This window comes from Lycorma delicatula, chromosome 4 (genome assembly GCF_047948215.1).
Source record: "Lycorma delicatula isolate Av1 chromosome 4, ASM4794821v1, whole genome shotgun sequence".
NCBI lineage: Eukaryota > Metazoa > Arthropoda > Insecta > Hemiptera > Fulgoridae > Lycorma > Lycorma delicatula.
In genome coordinates this window covers 138,345,366-138,363,616 of record NC_134458.1, presented here as the reverse complement: position 1 = coordinate 138,363,616, position 18,251 = coordinate 138,345,366, and the positions used below count along the sequence as shown (strand labels likewise).

The 18,251-nt window shown below is 31.4% G+C and overlaps 1 protein-coding gene across 2 annotated transcripts in view; it reads right to left on the bottom strand.

Moving 5' to 3' along the window:
• Positions 1–18,251, bottom strand: part of LOC142323902 (RING-type E3 ubiquitin-protein ligase PPIL2) — a 50,204-nt gene that overhangs the window by 4,820 nt on the left and 27,133 nt on the right. The window contains exons 7-11 of one of the 2 annotated variants that reach the window (XM_075364238.1): positions 9,594–9,742; positions 6,161–6,312; positions 5,189–5,378; positions 3,429–3,571; positions 3,214–3,307 (exon numbers count right to left, since the gene is read on the bottom strand). In XM_075364238.1, the coding sequence (XP_075220353.1) occupies positions 3,298–3,307; positions 3,429–3,571; positions 5,189–5,378; positions 6,161–6,312; positions 9,594–9,742 (644 nt within the window). In that variant the 3' untranslated portion in view covers positions 3,214–3,297. Of the gene's footprint in view, positions 1–3,213; positions 3,308–3,428; positions 3,572–5,188; positions 5,379–6,160; positions 6,313–9,593; positions 9,743–18,251 lie in introns of those variants that run through there. The other variant, XM_075364237.1, reaches the window with a different exon arrangement.

Genomic DNA, 18,251 nt, shown 5'->3' with positions numbered 1-18,251 from the left:
GTCTAAAAAAATCACTATGCAAGTTATTCCAAAAATCTGGTGTTAAAAACGCATGTTGTAAAATTCTTCACGAATTAAAATTGAAACCATACCCGTTACAACTATGCAACAATTAAAGGAGACAGACGACGAACTGTCAGCAGAGGATAGTGGCCTCCATGTTGCCCAGTTGTCTACTTGCAATTTTTTCCTTTGGGACTACGTAAGGGAGAGAGTTTATGCATCTAATCTCCACAATATTGATGAATTATAGGTGAAGATTCAACGAAAAATCAACACAACTGACAACAACATTTTGCAACAGACGACTCTAAATATGATCAATCGAATACAAAAGGGGACGATGCCTAGGGTTGTTATTTTGAACATCTTTTGTAATAATAAGGTAAATAAATGCAAATATAAATTACGTTTTATGTTTTTCTTAATTAATTTATCTATATCATTCATACAATTTCATTCCAACATAACCTACCGATTCTGCAGTGGTTACATTATGGGTTTGGTTTTATGTTGCTCTTTCTGTAAATATTATATATGTAACAATATTTTAATGTGCAATTTTGAAGTTTTTAAAAAATTTTAATTTTAACCAAGTGATGATGAGGAATTCCTGGAAATTGCTATTGGTGTAGAAATGGAAAAAGAAAGATAATAAGCTAAGGTAAGAAATCTTATTTGATTTTGTACTGTGGTAGATTGTACTGAGTTTTTTTTTCTTATATAATATATATATATATATATATATTTTTATACTATAACTGTTGTAAGCTTTAACCCAATTTTAGTGATTTACTTTAATGTTGTTTTTTTTTTAAATTTAAAAGAAATTTAAATCAATCAGTTTCAGATATGAACAGGACAACAAAACTACTTACTAATAGCCACTTTAGTCAGGCTTACTGTGTAACCATTCATAAAGTAGAGTCCTATATTAGGAATGTGTCTGCATTCTAAATCACATCAGGATACATGGTCCTGGTGTGAACATTACTGAACACCAGTTCAATATTCTCAGCTTAGATCTAGCTTGGACCTGATCTAACCCAAATGGGAGGAAGAGAATAGTTGGAAAATCATTACGATCTATTCACAGAAGAATCATTGACCATCAGACAAACAATCCCCACAATGCAGCTGTAACACCTTCTGCAAGCAGCAGTCACCCACTTATCAATAAACTCTTGTGATATCATGCAAATTTTATATAGAGTGGGGAATGGAAGGATAATTTTAATTTATCAGCTTTTTATGCTGTAGAAATGCTTTACCTCCAGAAACTATAAAGAGCTAACCACTAGCAATGCTTAGAGCTTCCCAAAAAGGACTACCTTCATCCATCCTAAGGTCAAGTGGAATTAGTATGTGAAAGTATAAATCACTCAGCTAAACTGTAAGCATCTTATTGGATAACTCTAGTATTTTATATTTCTAATGTATTTAAATGATTTGAGGGCAAAAAGTTTATTCCATTTGATTTTTCTTTCTTGTACGCTTTTTGTTTTGTCTTATAACATTCTTGGAGAAGACACTTCTTTGTAACTGAAAATTAAAATGCCCAAGCATTTGTAAGCATACTAAGTTTAGTCTATAACTCATTTCCTAATCCAAAGTAAATGAGAAAGGAAATAAAAAAAAACAAAACCAACTTTACACCCACTAGGTTGTAGATCTATTTTCTCATGGGTCATGCAGTTTAAATTAGTTTTACACTACAGTGTGATTTTTCCACTATGAATTTCTAAACATTCTGCAATAAGTATAACCACTCAAATATATTACACTTGTCTAACGGAAACTAAATTTAATTGGTAACTACAACTAATTATAAGGGTGCTTAACTGATAGCATATCATTTTATCACTTGACACTTTTGGAGTCATCAAAACAAAGTTGAATTTAAATGGATGGATAAAGGTGTTGGTCAGACTCAAATTTACTTATATGTTATAGTTTTACAAGGTAACTTTAAAATGGATGAATTCAATATTTTTTAACTAACAATAATACAGAACTATGATACAAAGAATTTCTTTTTAAAATCAAAATTTAACATTTAATATAAAGTGCAATTTATTGTTTTATAATGTATGTTTAACAATGATTTATTTTAAATTTAATATTAAATTAATTAAATTTAATATTAAATTAATTAATTTTAAATGTAACAGTATAACACAGCTTTATTGTTGAAGTGTTTTAGTTTTACGCTAAGTTTTAGTGTTTGTATTGTATTATATTTAGTAATTTAATTGTAGTTAAATTAATCTTACCTTCTATTTGCAATATTCTATGTTTTCTTATAATCAAGTTAAAGTTCGTACAAAATTTAATTTTAAATAATATAAATTATAAAAAATACATTTACGACAAAAAAGGATCAATTAATTAAAGGTTTTTTAAGTTAAATAATTTATTTAGTTTATTTATAAAGCTCTTACCTTTGTGTAATTCTGCTATTGTTATCAAAATATTATTTTATCATTAAAAAAATAATTTTTAAGGTTTTACTGGAAACCTAACAAAGTGACTTAAAACTTACTGCCTGCCTGTAATTCTGACAAACAAAAAAATCTAACTAGGAATTATTTTTACTTAAAATCAGAAACATATCACTTTTAACTTCTACAAATCTAAATAATTTATCAATCAAATTAATATTGTCATGGCAGGGTTTAGAGTTAAGTATTTTTATAACATTACATAAAGATCATTTCAAATGATCAAAATTACATGGCTTAAATAGCAGCTGCATATCCTTTAAACTGGTATACTCTTTCATAATTGTGAGCTGGTTTTGCTTCTTCTATTCAAATTGTCTGTAGATCAACCTGGCATCTGGATTAAAGTAACATTGAAGGACATTTGTATCTTAGGGCTTATATTTTATAACAAAGTGAAATAATACAAATGGTGTCTGTCTTACAGTTTTTTTTCAAATTACAATGATAAAAAAAGTTTAATATTTTCATTAATTTATTACAATTATGTATTTCATGACATAGCAAAAAAATATCAAAATTAAAAGATTTTTTATTTGGTGTAATATTTACTTAATTAAATTGTCACTTAGAACCTGTACGCTTTAAACTTGGTTATAGTGTCAAAATGTCATTCAACATACTTAAAAACCTTCTATAATATTTTTTTTTTTTTGCTGCACTTTATTATTTTATATTGTTTAAATAATTATTTGCCTACTTTGAAATTATGTGAAAACAAAGTTACCTTGAATACTGATATAAAGTAGTTCTATTTCATTTCACATTTTAATCATAATTTTACACAGTTTTGATGTTAATGGTGCCTACAAAACAACCAAAAACATTATGTAGTAAATTTGTTAATAAGAATTTTATAAATAGATAAGTTGTTATCAATACCAAATTGTAAAACTAAAAAAATAAATGTTAATGTATAATATATACCTGACAGATGGCACTGTTTTTGGATTAATATATTTCCCAACACCAGAATGAAATGGTTTTAGAGGTTGTGTGGGTTTTTTTATTTGTTGTGTTTCACTTTCAGCAGCTTTCTTTTTAGCTTCTTCTGCTCTCTCTGCAGCCAACTAAGATAATAGACATGAAGTAAGAAAATTTTACAAATATTTAATAACAAAGATAAAATTTAATATTTACAGCTAAATAGTTTTTTAAACTTATAAATATGGTTTTGTTAATATTTCAACAGAAATGAGTAAACATTTTGTCTACTTTTGTATCCACCTTAGATTCAAAAGAGATCTCTTATAACTGCCATTAATTTTTAGAATTACTTCATTTTTATGGAAAACTCCTTTGCGATTTCAACTCTACTAGCTTTTTTTATATGGTATTGCCACCTCAGCCTGAGTTTTCCAAATAATCCTTGATTGTTTCTCTCAAAACTTTGAACACTCCTCTAGTCTCAATATTTCATACCCACGTTACTTACAATGCTAGATTATTAAACTCATAACACATCTTAAGTCCCTGCTTGTGATTATCTACAATGCACCAGTTTTGAAAGAGCCACAGAAATTTGGTATGATCATATTTTCAAAATTATTAATATTTTTATTTTTCTAATGTGGACATAAGAAATTGCATATAGTTTTTTTATTAATAACAATATTCTAAAATGAACTGTAAGTAGATTAACTGTACAGAACTATGCAAGTGGAGAAGTCTTTAGATTATTAGTTCATTTTCAACAGTCTTGATTTTTAATTCTAATTTATTTATTTAAAAAAACTGTACTCATTTTTTTATTTTATTTTACATTAAATTAATACTACTTTTAATTGCAAGTACCGTAGTATCCTTTAATTATAAATATTACATTAAACATATAGCAGGTTCTTCTTCTTCATGTTTCGGACCAAAGCCTTTACGATTTTTCCAACTTTCTTGGATGACCTAAAGCTCTCCTTTAGATTCATTTCTGATTTTTTTTACCAATATTTCTGCCCTATCCGAGTCTTGTGTTAGTAGGTCAGTGATTTTATAACACTTGATAAAACTTGGTACATCACTACCAATATGAAATTAATGCATTCCAATTGGGAAACTTGCTCCAAAGGTGAAAACCATTCTATCAACAGGAAAGCTGATACCTACTGCCTTTTGGGATGCTTTGTGGCATAAAACTTCATAGACTTTCTGGAGAAGGGTAAAATGATAACAATGGTGGGGCAATATTAGGCATCTTTGTTGGATCATCTAAACAAGAAAAAGAGAAAAATTACCACATTTGTTGAAAAAGGAGAAATTTTTCTATCAAGACAATGTACCATAACTCTCTTCTAAGACTGCGACAGTAAAGTTGAACAAATTGCATTGCAAAATTCTTCAGCATCCCTCAAAATTAACCAAACTTAGCACCATTAGACTATCATCTGTTTCGGAAAATGAAGTGGCTTGCTGGAAATAAATTTATCAAAACTTTTTCTGGAAAAAATTGTAATTCTTTATTTTTGCATGGAATTATCAAATGCCCTTTGTATAACTACGCAGACCTTTAATTTACTTGGGAATCCATGTATATTGCAAAGTAAAAATATACTCACTACATGAACAAGAAATGCAGCTGCTTGTGGATCCTAATTCAATAAAGCAGCATATAATATCTAGAAAATCAGTAATCAATCTATATTATAATAATATACAATGTACTGGAATTAAATTAACAAAAAACACAATAATACCTGTTCATCAGCTTCCTCATATGGATTAACAAATGTTTGTGCCTTCTGTATAACAATATCCTCAATAGGCCTGTCTTTATTATCAACTTCTATTTTTTCAATTGCATTTAATGTATCTAAACCTCCAACTACTTTCCCAAATACTGTATGTTTATTGTCAAGATGTCGACATGATCTATATGTAATAAAACTAAAACAAACAAACAAATGAAGTAATAATATACAACAGTTGCAGCCATTTATCCTTAAAATTAATACGTATTTTTAATAAATTGAATTTCAAAAAAAAAAAAAAATATCCCATAGATATTACATTTCCCTCTTAAAAAAAGGATCATAAAATTAAGTTTATTACACTAGCTATATACTATCTTCTTTTGTGCAAAAGAAGGGGTGTGCATTTGTAAAATTTTTCATATGAAGCTCACCCGAACTTTAAACCAAAATTCCAAACATTAAACTAATTCAATAAGTTTTGCACCAATTATATACTGTGTTGTACTGAATGGTGTGATTACAAGAGGCAGAGAGATGAAAATATTAGTTAAACAAAAATTTATTGTTACATTAAAAATAAATTATAATAATCAAACGGATTTTATAAATTTCATTTGGGGCTGTATTACTGACAAAAAATTTAATTAAAATATTAAATTAATTAAACTGAATTAATACATTAATAATAGTTAGTTCAAAATTGGTATTAAGAAAAATTAAAGAAAAAATACATTAATTTTTTTTTTTAATAAATAATTTTAACATTTTGAATATGTAGAAAGATTCTTCTATAAATCTTTTCAATATCTTTCATTGAAAATATGTTTGGTTCACTGAACCAATTATAATTAAGATAACAAATTTATCCAATGCCTTTCAACTGATTTAAAACTCCAAGAAAAACTGTAAGCCATCTTTACATAGTATTATTAAAATTAATAGTTTTTTTTTTTTTTTTTTGACTTGTTTACTCACAACTGTGAAGTATTCGTGTTTGGTCCAGAGTTAGCCATTGAAAGTATTCCACGGCCAGTATGTATTAAATGAGGTTTAAATTCATCTTCAAAAGGTGTCTTCCATATTGATTCACCTCCATTACCTGTGCCGGTAGGATCACCTCCTTGTAACTGAAAAGTAATAAGAATGATAATTATAAATAAATAAATTTAATCATTTTATAAAACCAAACAAATAATTAGGTGTAGGTATTTACAAATTTTATTTTTTGAAGAATTTTTGTCAAGATTAATGTCTGGTCTGTCATGTTGAGAGGAGCATATGATGCAGACATACACCCAGTATTTATTGCTCAAAAACATATATATAGATTAATTTCAAATCAAAATTGATTAAAAAACTTAATGTTTTGCCCCTTAAGTATTTATATAATTTAAAGTTTTAAGGATCTTCTTTAAGAGAAGTATTAATATTAAAGCTAATAATAAAGAATATATAAGAAAATCATGCAGAAAGACATTTTTATACTGCCTAAAAAAAACACTTGAATTACATAAACATTTCTATACCTTTTTAGAACTAAAGGTATATAGATTTCTTAACTCCCTGAAGAAATCAAAAGATGTAAGAATAAAACTAAGTTTAGTACAAGATTATTCTCTTGGTTGTTTGAAGTAGATAATATAGAGAAATTGTTGTTCAACTAATAAAATGGAAATTTTAAAGAAAATTGTAATGAAATAAGAAAATAACATTATACTGAATGGTGTAAAGTATGCTGACAGCAAAAATTAATTAATTATTTTAATTTTGATAGTAATCTCAAATACAAATATTCTATACGATACCTAATCTCTCATATTAAGTATTTTTTATATGGAATGTTTAAGTAGTTTAAGTTTGTAATGTATTTCTAAGATACTGCATTATGTAAAACAAAATTTGAGAAATAAATTTTTTTTTAAATAATCTGAATTGTGTTCCATGAAGAGGAATTTTTTCTTTAGCTGTAGAGATTTTATTTACTAATTTGACCAATTATTATTATAAAATATACATCTTTTTTGCCGCAAATGCAGTTGTGATGTAGTAACACAAATCTACATCGCATTTGTTTCCTGGTACTATGAGTACTATGGGTCCTACGTACTATGGTATAAGGCTTTATGTGCTATACAATTATTCACAAATGTTTACAAGTTAATTAAGATTCTTTATAAGTTGCATTCATAAATTTTTTAAAAGTCACTTACAACTAAAATAGAATATAGCATATAGTATGTAGGCCTAAGTAAAAATACTATTATAAATTGCTCACCTACATACAATCAGACAGTGGTTGATTTGAACACATGCACTATTTGATTAATAAGTTGCTTGAATACTTTAAAGATATACATTAAAAATGAATAAGAATCTCCAGATGCCAGAAATTTCAAGGTTAAGGCTAAGCCTGACTGGTTTCACCTAACCTCAAAACATTGTCAGCCTTTGCCAACAACAAAGTATGGTTTGGAATTATACTTCCAGCCGTATTTAACAACAACTCAAAATCATTTGCAGATATACTGAGGTTGAAATAAGACCATCTGGGTGCAGGTTTGAAAATATACTACTATTCCTTTCTTCTAAACATTTTCTAACCCATACTTTTCTTTTTGTCATTTTCAGTCAGTTACTTTGGTGTCAATTGAATAGCAATAAAAGCAGCACAGCAAACAATACCTCTTCTTGTGACATTTTGGCACAAGCTGAGTTCTTAATCAAGATTTTGAACAAACATCTGCTGAAACTTGTATGCATATGTCCCCAGTGCTTGGATCTGTGTCACTTATATTGCTGTCACTGAATTTGAATCACAACATGTGGCCTGGTTTGGATAAGCTTTTAAAGATGATCAAAAAAGACAAACAGTGTTTTGTTCAAATCACCGACCTTTATTAAGCTGATCCTAAATGGCAACACCATGTTATGTTTTCAGATTTAAGATCACTCTATCTTTTGCCAAAGTTATATAAAAATAAATCTCATTATTATGACAATAGATATACTCATGTAATAAAGCATAAAACCAAAAGGGTCTACTGGTTGATAGTATTTCATCTTATGATACATCTGACAACCCCATAATGGCTACAGATATTTCAAATGAACAGCCTATTATCTCATTTATCTCATACATTACTGGTCCAAAGATTTTCTTATTTTCCTACAAGATGGTTCACCAGCTTATTATACAAAGAATAAGCAATCCTTTGTTAAATATAATAAATCTAGGCAGTAGTCATGATAAATTTCCTGGTTAATGGACCTGGCTGAATACTTAACTTAACTGTGACTTCTTTTATGGGGGCTATTTGAAGGAACAAGTGTAATCCAGTAATTTAAATATTGATGTGAGCTTAAAAAGCGTTATCGAAGAAGAATTTCTTTCAATACGAAGTACTTTTTTCAAGTATGCTTATACATTACTTATAAATACTACTAACAGACAGCTGTTCCAGGATGGACACCAAATTCATTTTTATGTAGATATGTTATTTGTTTTGTTTTAATTGAAAATCGTTTGCTTAAGAATATAAATAAGTAATTTAAAAAATAATAAATAATTTCAACTTATTTTGTCAGTAGCAATAGTGGTTTCGAAAGACAGCTATTGCTTTATGCGACATGCAAAGGCAACTTATATAATTACTTTATGACTTTTTTGGTGTCAATACAAAATTTCAGCAAACTAAATAAAATACCAATAGACAACCAAATACATAAACTTTTTCTCGGAACAATTGTGTAAACATATATTAAAATAAATGTAATTAAAACTTTTTTAGTTATTAAAATTTATAAAAATGAAAGTCTTGACCATTTTACATTATTCTCTCCAATTTTAATTCTTATAAATAAATGATACAAAAAATACATTAACATTAAAAAAGTAACAAATAGAATAAACTTTTTGAATTTTAACTATCAAAATGGAAGGGAAAAATTTACACTATGTAGTAGAAAAAAAAAAAAATCAGCATCTGGGAGTTATCTAAATTTTCTTTCTGTCCCACTGATGACTTCATAAAAAATCAGTTGTCATGAGATTAGCACAGCAGGCTATTACTTTTATGCAAAAGATAGGCTTAAAATTAAAAATAAAACCAAAGAGATTCTACTGAAAAATAATTACCCAAAAAATGGTACAAATTATACTTTCAATTTGGGTAATTTTATTGTGTACTTTATAGACAGTTGGTTTCAAAAAAATTAAAATTAAAAAAAGTAAAAACATATATTTTATTTTTATACATAAACAAATATCATTACCTGTTACTGAAACAAACAAAGTTAATACTTTACTACACTACATAACATTTTAAATCAAATGCTTAATAAACAAATATCAAAATAATCATGATCAACTGATTCAATTAAAAAGGAGTAAACAAAATTTTATATTTACCACAAAGTTTCTAACTGATCTATGAAACACAGTATTGTCATAATAACCTTCTTCACAGTGTTTTAAAAAATTTTCACAAGTTTTTGGTACAATATCACTATGAAGTTCCAAATTTAAAGGTCCAAAATTTGTAACAAGTCGAACATATGCTAAAAAAAAGAAAAGCTGTAATTATGCAAACAACTAATATTTTACAACACTTAAATAATAAATCAGTAAGTTTACTAAGTTAAGCTATCAGGAAAATCTTATAAATAATATAATATGAAGCGTGTTTTTTCAGTAAAGGCCATTTTCAATTTGCCGCCATTAGATGAGGTGGAAATTGATGGACTACTGTAGCATATTTACTTATATTAGCGATCATATGTTTGCAACAATAGGTTAACGTTATTTGTGTTAGCTGCTGTGTACAGCCTGGCTAAAATGAGTGCTAGAATAAATAATCCCGCAAGTTGTGAAGTGCAATCAGTAATTGGTTATCTCTTGGTAAAAAACAAATATGCTGCTGATATTCATAGAGAAATTGTCAATGTTTACGTATCCAGTGTTTTTTGCGAAGGTAAAGTTCACCAATAGTGTCAGTTTATCTTGTGGAGGAAGAATGAATGTTCACAACGAAGAACGTAGTGATCGCTCGACTGTCATCGCAGATGAATTGACTGAAAATGTGAATGCAAAAATCCATGAAAACAGAAGGCTTACTGTTTCTCAATTATTGACTTTTCCTTTTGTTTTGCGATTAGTAATATACATTAACTGAAAAACTGGTTTTGAAACAACTTCATGCCTTTGTTGAACAGTTACATCTACATCACTTGCTAAGCATTTGCTGGATGAAAGTAGAACAGGGGTTTTTTGGCATTTTTTCTTTCTGTAAGCACAAGCAAGCCATGGCCCAGAAAAAAATATTTTTTTTTGCCAGCAGCAAATTTTCTTTTGAACTATTGTGGTAAAATTTTCTGCTTTTTCTAACAGTGCCTATGATATAGGTACCAGACTCATATAGATATTGCAATAAAAGTACTGACATGAAAAAAATATCAACAAAACATGGTGGCTTTTATTTATGGTAGCCTTTATTTATATAGTTGCACATTGTTAGCAATTTTTTTACTACAAAATAACCAAGACCCTCCCTTGATCATGAGAACCTTGCCGATGGTGAGGAGGCTTGAGTGATCAGTGATAAAAAGTAGCTGGATCGAACGTGCAACCATGTCAGAGAGGTATCTATTGAGAGCCAGACTAAGCAATGATTACAGAAGGGCAGCAGCTCTTTCAGTAGTTGTTAAGGACATAGGTCAGAAGGACTAAAATGGCCATATCAACATTACTCAATTTTTTGAGTACTGTGCAGCTGTAAGCAATGGAAAACTGCAGCTGTTTTTTTTCTCAAGAAAATGTAAATGTAAATGTTTTCTCCGCATTTTCATGTAACAAAGATGGAGGAGGTGCCTTCCTTGGTAAAAAAAAAAAATATTCTGGAGGTAAATTAGTCCCCTGTTAAGAACTCTTCGTAGGAACTACTAAGGAAGGGGTCACCAGAAAATTAAAAAATAACATTCTATGAGTCAGAGCGTGGAATTTAGAATTTAAAACAGGCTGGGTTAGAAAATTAAAGAGGGAAATGAATAGGTTAAATGTAGATGTAGTAGGAATTAGTGAGGTTCACAGTGAGAAGAGGAAAATGACTTTTGGTCAGGTGATTTTAGAAAAAATTAACTTAGAATCAAATAAAGAGCAGGCAGAGGTAGGTTTCATAATGTACAAGAAGATAGGGAAGAGAGTAGAATGTTTCAAAAAGCTTAGCGACAGAATTATTGTAGTAAGAATAAAATCAAAACCTAAGCCAACAATGATTGTTAACATCGATATGCCTACAAGTGCCCACGATGATGATGATGATGATGATGATGAGGTAGAGTGTGTATATGAAGAAATTGGCAAAGCAACTAAACACATAAAAGGAGATGAAAATTTATTAATAGTTAGAGATTGGAATGCAAGCATCAGAAAAGGCAAGGAAGACCATATTGTGGGTGAATACGACCTAGGCAAAAAAAAAGACAGAGGGGACCAACTTAGTGAGTTTTGCACAAAGTATAATTTAGTTATACCAACATCCAGTTTAAAATCATAATAGAAGAATATACAAATGGAAAATGCTAGGTGATACTGCAAGGTATCAGATAGATTATATCATGGTTGGGCTCAGCTTATCTAATTATATAAATTCTTTATATTTCATAATGTGGAGTTTATGGTTTCATTATCTCAAAACTCAGTTACAAAATCTAAACATTCATCAGTTCTTTAAACATCTTACCAGACAGAATAACAAAATTTAAATTAAATCTGTTAATACAAAGATTTTTCTACAAAATGAAGAGTAAAAGAACATGTTACTAAATAAATAAAAACTTTTTAAAATCAATTTTAATGAAATTTATCAAAGTAAACATACAAGGTCTATACAAAATTTTAATTCTAACTGAATGGTAAAATAAAAATAAAATAAAAGGATTCTACTAGACATACAACTTAGCTACAAATCTCTATTACATATATAAAGTCGCTCATTCAGGCATTACTATCAGAACATCAAGCTTTAGCAGCCTTGTTAAAAAACACTGCCACCAGATACTTGGTTATTAATATTATACTTGGTTATATGTACGGCTCTAGAAATGTTAATTCTGTTGGTTGTGGCTTTGTTGTTGGCAACAGTACATACATGTTTGGCCTTCCCAGCATCACCAGTATTTTCGTTGCAGAACAGTACGTAATTAATAAGGCCTTACATATAATTAGACCAAAATATCAACATATTTTTGTTTGCTCATATTCTCTGAGTGCCCCACAGGTGATTTATGGCACGTACTCCAGACACCCTGCTGTCTGTGATATTCATTATGTCATTTCGCAAATGACTAGAAATAATACAAGAGTGAACTTCTGCTGAATCCCCAGCCATATAAGAATTTTAAGCAATGAGTGCGCAGACAGTGTGGCAGAGGAGACTTGTTTCCAGCCTTCTTTCACCGATCACATCGCTTCTAATGATCTTGTATGTTTCCTGAAGAGAGTGGTTCATATTAAGCGGCATGCATGTTCATGAGTAGTGATTGGAATGCTACCATGAACAATAAACATCACTCTATTAAGAACACTGATTCACCGGAGGAGGTTTTTATCTGCTGTTTGTGAATAGGGCACACTAGGCTCACTTATGGATATCTGATGACTCAAACAGATGCACCAGTTTGTACTCGCTGTGACTGCAGACTAACAGTACACCACATCCTTGTAGATTGTATCTATTATGCGGCACTGCGCTGCAAGTTTAAGCTGGGAACTAGCATTTGAACTATTTTAGAGGATAATGAAATGCTTTTATCTCATGTTTTATGGTTTCTTAGGGCTGTCTGTTTATATTCAATAATTTAAATTACTGTAGTGTGTATCAGCTACTTATGCCAATTGCCATATAGCAGCTTGGAATTTTAGTGTTTTAATTGAAACATAAAATATGATACATGTTTGTTTATTATATCAAATATTGTCATGTCCGGGTGATGATAATGCTGAAGCGTTTGTCACCCAGAAAAAAAAATCCTTACTGGTCTCAAGATTCTGGATGCTCAACAGACCTTCACTATGATGAAAAAATGATTGTCACTTGTACCAAGCTGTTTTCGATAGGGGAAATGGTTGCCCCACTTGAACAGCTCAAATAAAGCCTTTGTGCAACTTGTTTTTAGATGCTTTCTTTTGTTTGGGTGAAAAACATTTTTTGCATTCATCACATGGAAAGCAAAATAAATAAAATATAAAATCAAAAATTAAATTCTAATAAAACAAACAACAAAACTATAAAATAAAATAAATAACTTAAACTAGAAATTTAGAAACAAAACTATGAATTAAACTAAAATATTTAACACAAAAACATACAACTACTACCACAGCTGACACTAAAAAATTAATTATAACTACTACCACAAATAAAAAACTTAAAAATAAATAAAAACAACTATATGAATGTATATATATAAATAAAATAAATTAAATGAACTCTGAGAGGAGTGTAAAAGGCTCCTTCTCGGATAATAAAAAAAAATGAAATAAAACATAACAGTAAAATATACTTGTAATATTAGATAGACCAAACATATAGATTCTGTTATTACATCCAATTCTGTTATAAATGTGCATCCAACAGTATCATTCTGTTTCGATCCACCTGTGTACACTATTGGGTTTATTTCGGAGAGAATATGATGAAAACTTTGTTGAAAGATATGTGCTGATTGTTTCTTGTATATGGTAAGACCAAGAATAAAATTTATAAGGTTGATTCTCCTCGGAGGATATGAACAGGGATACATTGGAAAAAATAGGAGGTATAGCTACGTTTAAAAGTTGTAGTAACTGCCAGATACATACACCCATAGGTGCAGTATAACTTGGATGGTCTTCATATGTTTGTAAATTAGGATTTGCAAAAACTGCAGTAAAAGCTGGGTAATTTGGTTGCCCTTTAAGATGGGCAAAGTAAGATGCTGAAAAGCTGGTCACGTCTATCCCACACATGGTTCACTGCGCTCAACAAGTATGCTAGTGACAGGGCTTGATCTAAAAGCATCTGCAGCAATATGGAGAGAAGCATGATGTACAGCATCTAACATATTCGGCATAGTATTACGCGCTGAAGAGTAGGCGATACAATCATAATGTAAACAGGAACGAACTAAGAAATAATAAAATTACAACATACATGACCTATCGGCTCCCCAATTGGTGTTACTAAGAACTTGCAGCATATCTAGCAGTTTGGAACATTTCATTTTTAATTGTTTGATGTGACTGACCCATGTGAGACGGCTGTCAAAAAACAAACTTAAAACTTAATAGCACAAGAGATAGTAAAATTTGTTCTGCATTCAGAAAAATTTGTGGTATAAAAGGGTTCCACAAGCAAGAAAAGACTACACATTTTGTTTTCTCAGGTGAAAATGTGAAGCCAGTGAACCAAGCTTCAAGGTGAGATATAGTTCTGTAGTAGTCTCTCTGCTGTGGCTGTTGAACAGGATGTAATATATATGGCAAAATCATAAAAAATAAAGAACATGAAACAGATGGTTGCACACATTCAGTAATACTGTTGATTGCAAACAAGATGGCACTTAATGCATTTTCATGAGGTATTACATTCTCCAAGGTGACACTACCTGATAAGGAATCTCAACACGAACGGAATTCGGTTATTTAAGAAACCCCTGATAAAAGCAAGCATCTACCCTTGACTCCTCATTCCTTAAGGGTGTGACCATATCACCAGGCCATGTCATACGCCTTCTTGATATCAAAGAAGATAGAGACAAGGCGCTGGTGGAGTAGGAAAGCATTTTGAATAGCTGCTTCCAGTGACACTAAATGGTCAATGGAAGAACATCCTTGGTGGAAACTGCATTGTTCTAGACATAGAAGGCCATGTCTCTCTAAGTAACAAGTGAGCCCGCGATTCACCATTCTCTCCATCACTTTATATAAAACGCTTGTGAAAGAGATAGGACTATAGCTTGAGGGGTTGCTTTGTCTTTACGAGGTTTAAGTATTGGTACAACTGGCTTCTGACCAGACCAAAGGGAAAACTTGTGAGGAGAATAAACTATTATAAATACACAATAGGTGTTGTAGTGCCGAATTAGGAAGGTGTGAGAGCATAATGAGATGAATGTTGTCATGTTCAGAGGAGGTGTCACGTGAGTTTTTAAATGTGTGTGACAACTCACTGAATGAAAATGGAGTGTTTAATTCACCAACATTTAACGATAATATTTCCATCTGTAATTTGTATATCTGAAATTAGTTACTGTACGATGAAGTGAGTGACACAGAACAGAAACAGTCTGTCAAGTTACTTGCCACTGTAGAAGGTGATGTAAGAAGTTCTTCCTCATGAATGAGTCTGAGAATGGATTGTTTTGGTGATCTGCAGATTGTATGGATCTTTTTCCACACAGTAGACACTGGAGTAGTGTGTGAGATGGTATCCACGTATTTCCTCCATGACTTCCTCTTACTGTCTAAGAATACCCGATTACATACCGCTCTAGCCTTATGGTACAAATCCAGATGTTAATTTGTGGGCCTGCGGTTAAATTTGTGCAGTGCCTGCCGTTGTTTGCTAATAGTGTTTTGGCAATCATCATTTCACCAAGGAATGGAAGGATGTTTAGGGTTTCCCGATGTTTGTGAGATATGTCTATTAGGATTCTCAAGTATCAAGAACAAAAAAGAGGTAAGTTCATCAAAGGTGTCTATACCACCTTCATAGTGCAATGGGAAGGCTTTATGGTAACCATTCCAATCTGCCTTTTCAACAATCCATCTCCATAGTCTTTTGTTCACCTTGCCTTGTGGTTAACACCAAAAGCAATAATAATTGGCCTGAGGTCACTGCCGTGGAGGTCATCACAAGCAGACCAAAGAAGACCAAGGAGTAAATTTGGTGAACATAAGGAGAGGTCAATGTTGGACAGTGTACCAGACAATGAGGACATGAATGTGTATGACCCATGATTCACTAGACAAAGGTCCAATTCTTGTCTTACTCTGTTTATCATATTTCCTCAAGAGGAGTAGAAAGATGAGTCCCAGGAAATACGACATTGAAGTCTCCTACTATTAACGACGCCGATGGGATTTGCATGAGAAGATTTGACATTTCTAGAGCACTGAACTCAGAATCAGCGAGAGATACAGATTGCAGATATGCAATTTAAAGGGGACTGAGATTTTAACAGCAACAGCAAGAATAAGTGAAGCTAGTGGTATCCTTCTAGCAGACACCTCATTCCGCATGAAAATAGCAATACCACCAGTCTCTCTATTGACTACAAGACAGTCATACCTCTCACAGATATAGCCTCCGAGTGTTACCATGTTACTGTAATAGATGCATTTCTTGGAAACACATTATTAATTAATGTGTGTACATCAATACTCTAACATCTTCAATGCAGGACTGAAGACCTCTAATGCGAATAATGCTCATAAATAAAGGTGATGAAGAAATAGAGATAAATATATGACAAAATTAGTTATAGGTGATCTGGTTTTTCTTTTTCAAGTTTATGATTTTAAGAAAATCCAATGCCCTGGGATTGGGCGGTTTCTCTAACATATCCTCCAGTACATGTGGTGTTGGAGGGGGAGATTTAGAAAAATGGGAAGTTGCAGACGACATCCCAGAAGAGCTGGTTGTGTGTGCTCCCTTAACAGGGAGCTTATTTGGTGGCTTACCACAAGCTGTACTTACTCATGTCTGCAAAGGTAAAACTTTAGAGTCAGGAACTTTAAGAGGGAGTCCACTAGTGTTAGTTTCACTAGTTGTAACTACTGACTTCTTGTTCATCTTCATTAACTCAGAAATAGTTGCAGTAAGTGAAGTAATATGATCAGATAACACCTAAACACGCTACTTTAGCTCACTGGAGGATCAGCACTGTTGGTTGCCTGCATTTACTGAAGCTTTACTTACCTAAAAGGTAAGCTTTACCTTTTTAGGATTGCCTTCTCTTCTTTTAAAGTTGGGCAATCTCGAGATCGAGCTGTGTGTGTTCCCCTACAGTTAGCACATTTTTCTTCTTCCTGGCAGTTGGTGTCGTGAGCTTCTTTGGCACATTGAGCACAAATGGCAGTTTCTGAACATGAATTATGGCCATATCCTTGGCACTGGAAACATTGTCGTGGGTTGGAGATGAAAGGTTGCACCCGAACCAACAGGCAACCCACTTTAATTTTCTCTGGTGGTACAGGAAGATTAAAAGTTAATATAAGGGAAGGTTTAGGTTCTTCCACTCCATTCTGTCATTTCTTTATTCATTTCACCTCCACAACTTCTTGGTTACAAAGTTCATCAGCTATTTCAATTGTATCCATCTCCAGAAGGTCACAGCAAAAAATTACTCCCCGGTTGGTATTTAGGGTCTTGTGAAATACCGCACTTATGTTTATGCCACCCATATTGGTGAGACATAACAGAGAGTAACTCTGCTCATCATTACAAGTTTCTATTAGAATCGTTCCATCTCATAATTTTTTTATGTTCTTTGGAGAATCACTTGAACTTACAACTTACAACGGTTACAACTTTATTAATTAGGAAAGGTGAGACCTTTCAGAGGGAGCCACCTTCCTGATTACTCTGAACAACAACAAAATGAATGTTTCTGTATTTTAGATTTGATGCTTTAGAATTTAATATAATATCTTCGGCAAGACTATTATCCTCATCAGACAAAGCTGACCGAGGCCTTTTTAGCTGACAAGGAGCGGTGGTTTTTTTCAGATGGACCAACAACCATCATCGAATTTATTTGTGAACTTGAAATTTTGGTCCCACGAGTACCAGTGATATAACAAACCACTCCAGCAGAGCACACGCATACTGGAGCTAGAACTAAATACAACTGGGTTCACCCGGGTGCCCAGAGGACATTGTTCAAGACTCACTACATAGAGCCATTATGATAGTTTCCACCTCGGGTTACAGTTGTGTTTCGTAAGGTGTCACAACATCACCGAGTGTACGTTTTAGAAAAAAATAGTGTAGAATGTTGTTGTGTAGTTCTGTAGGGGTATATGTAG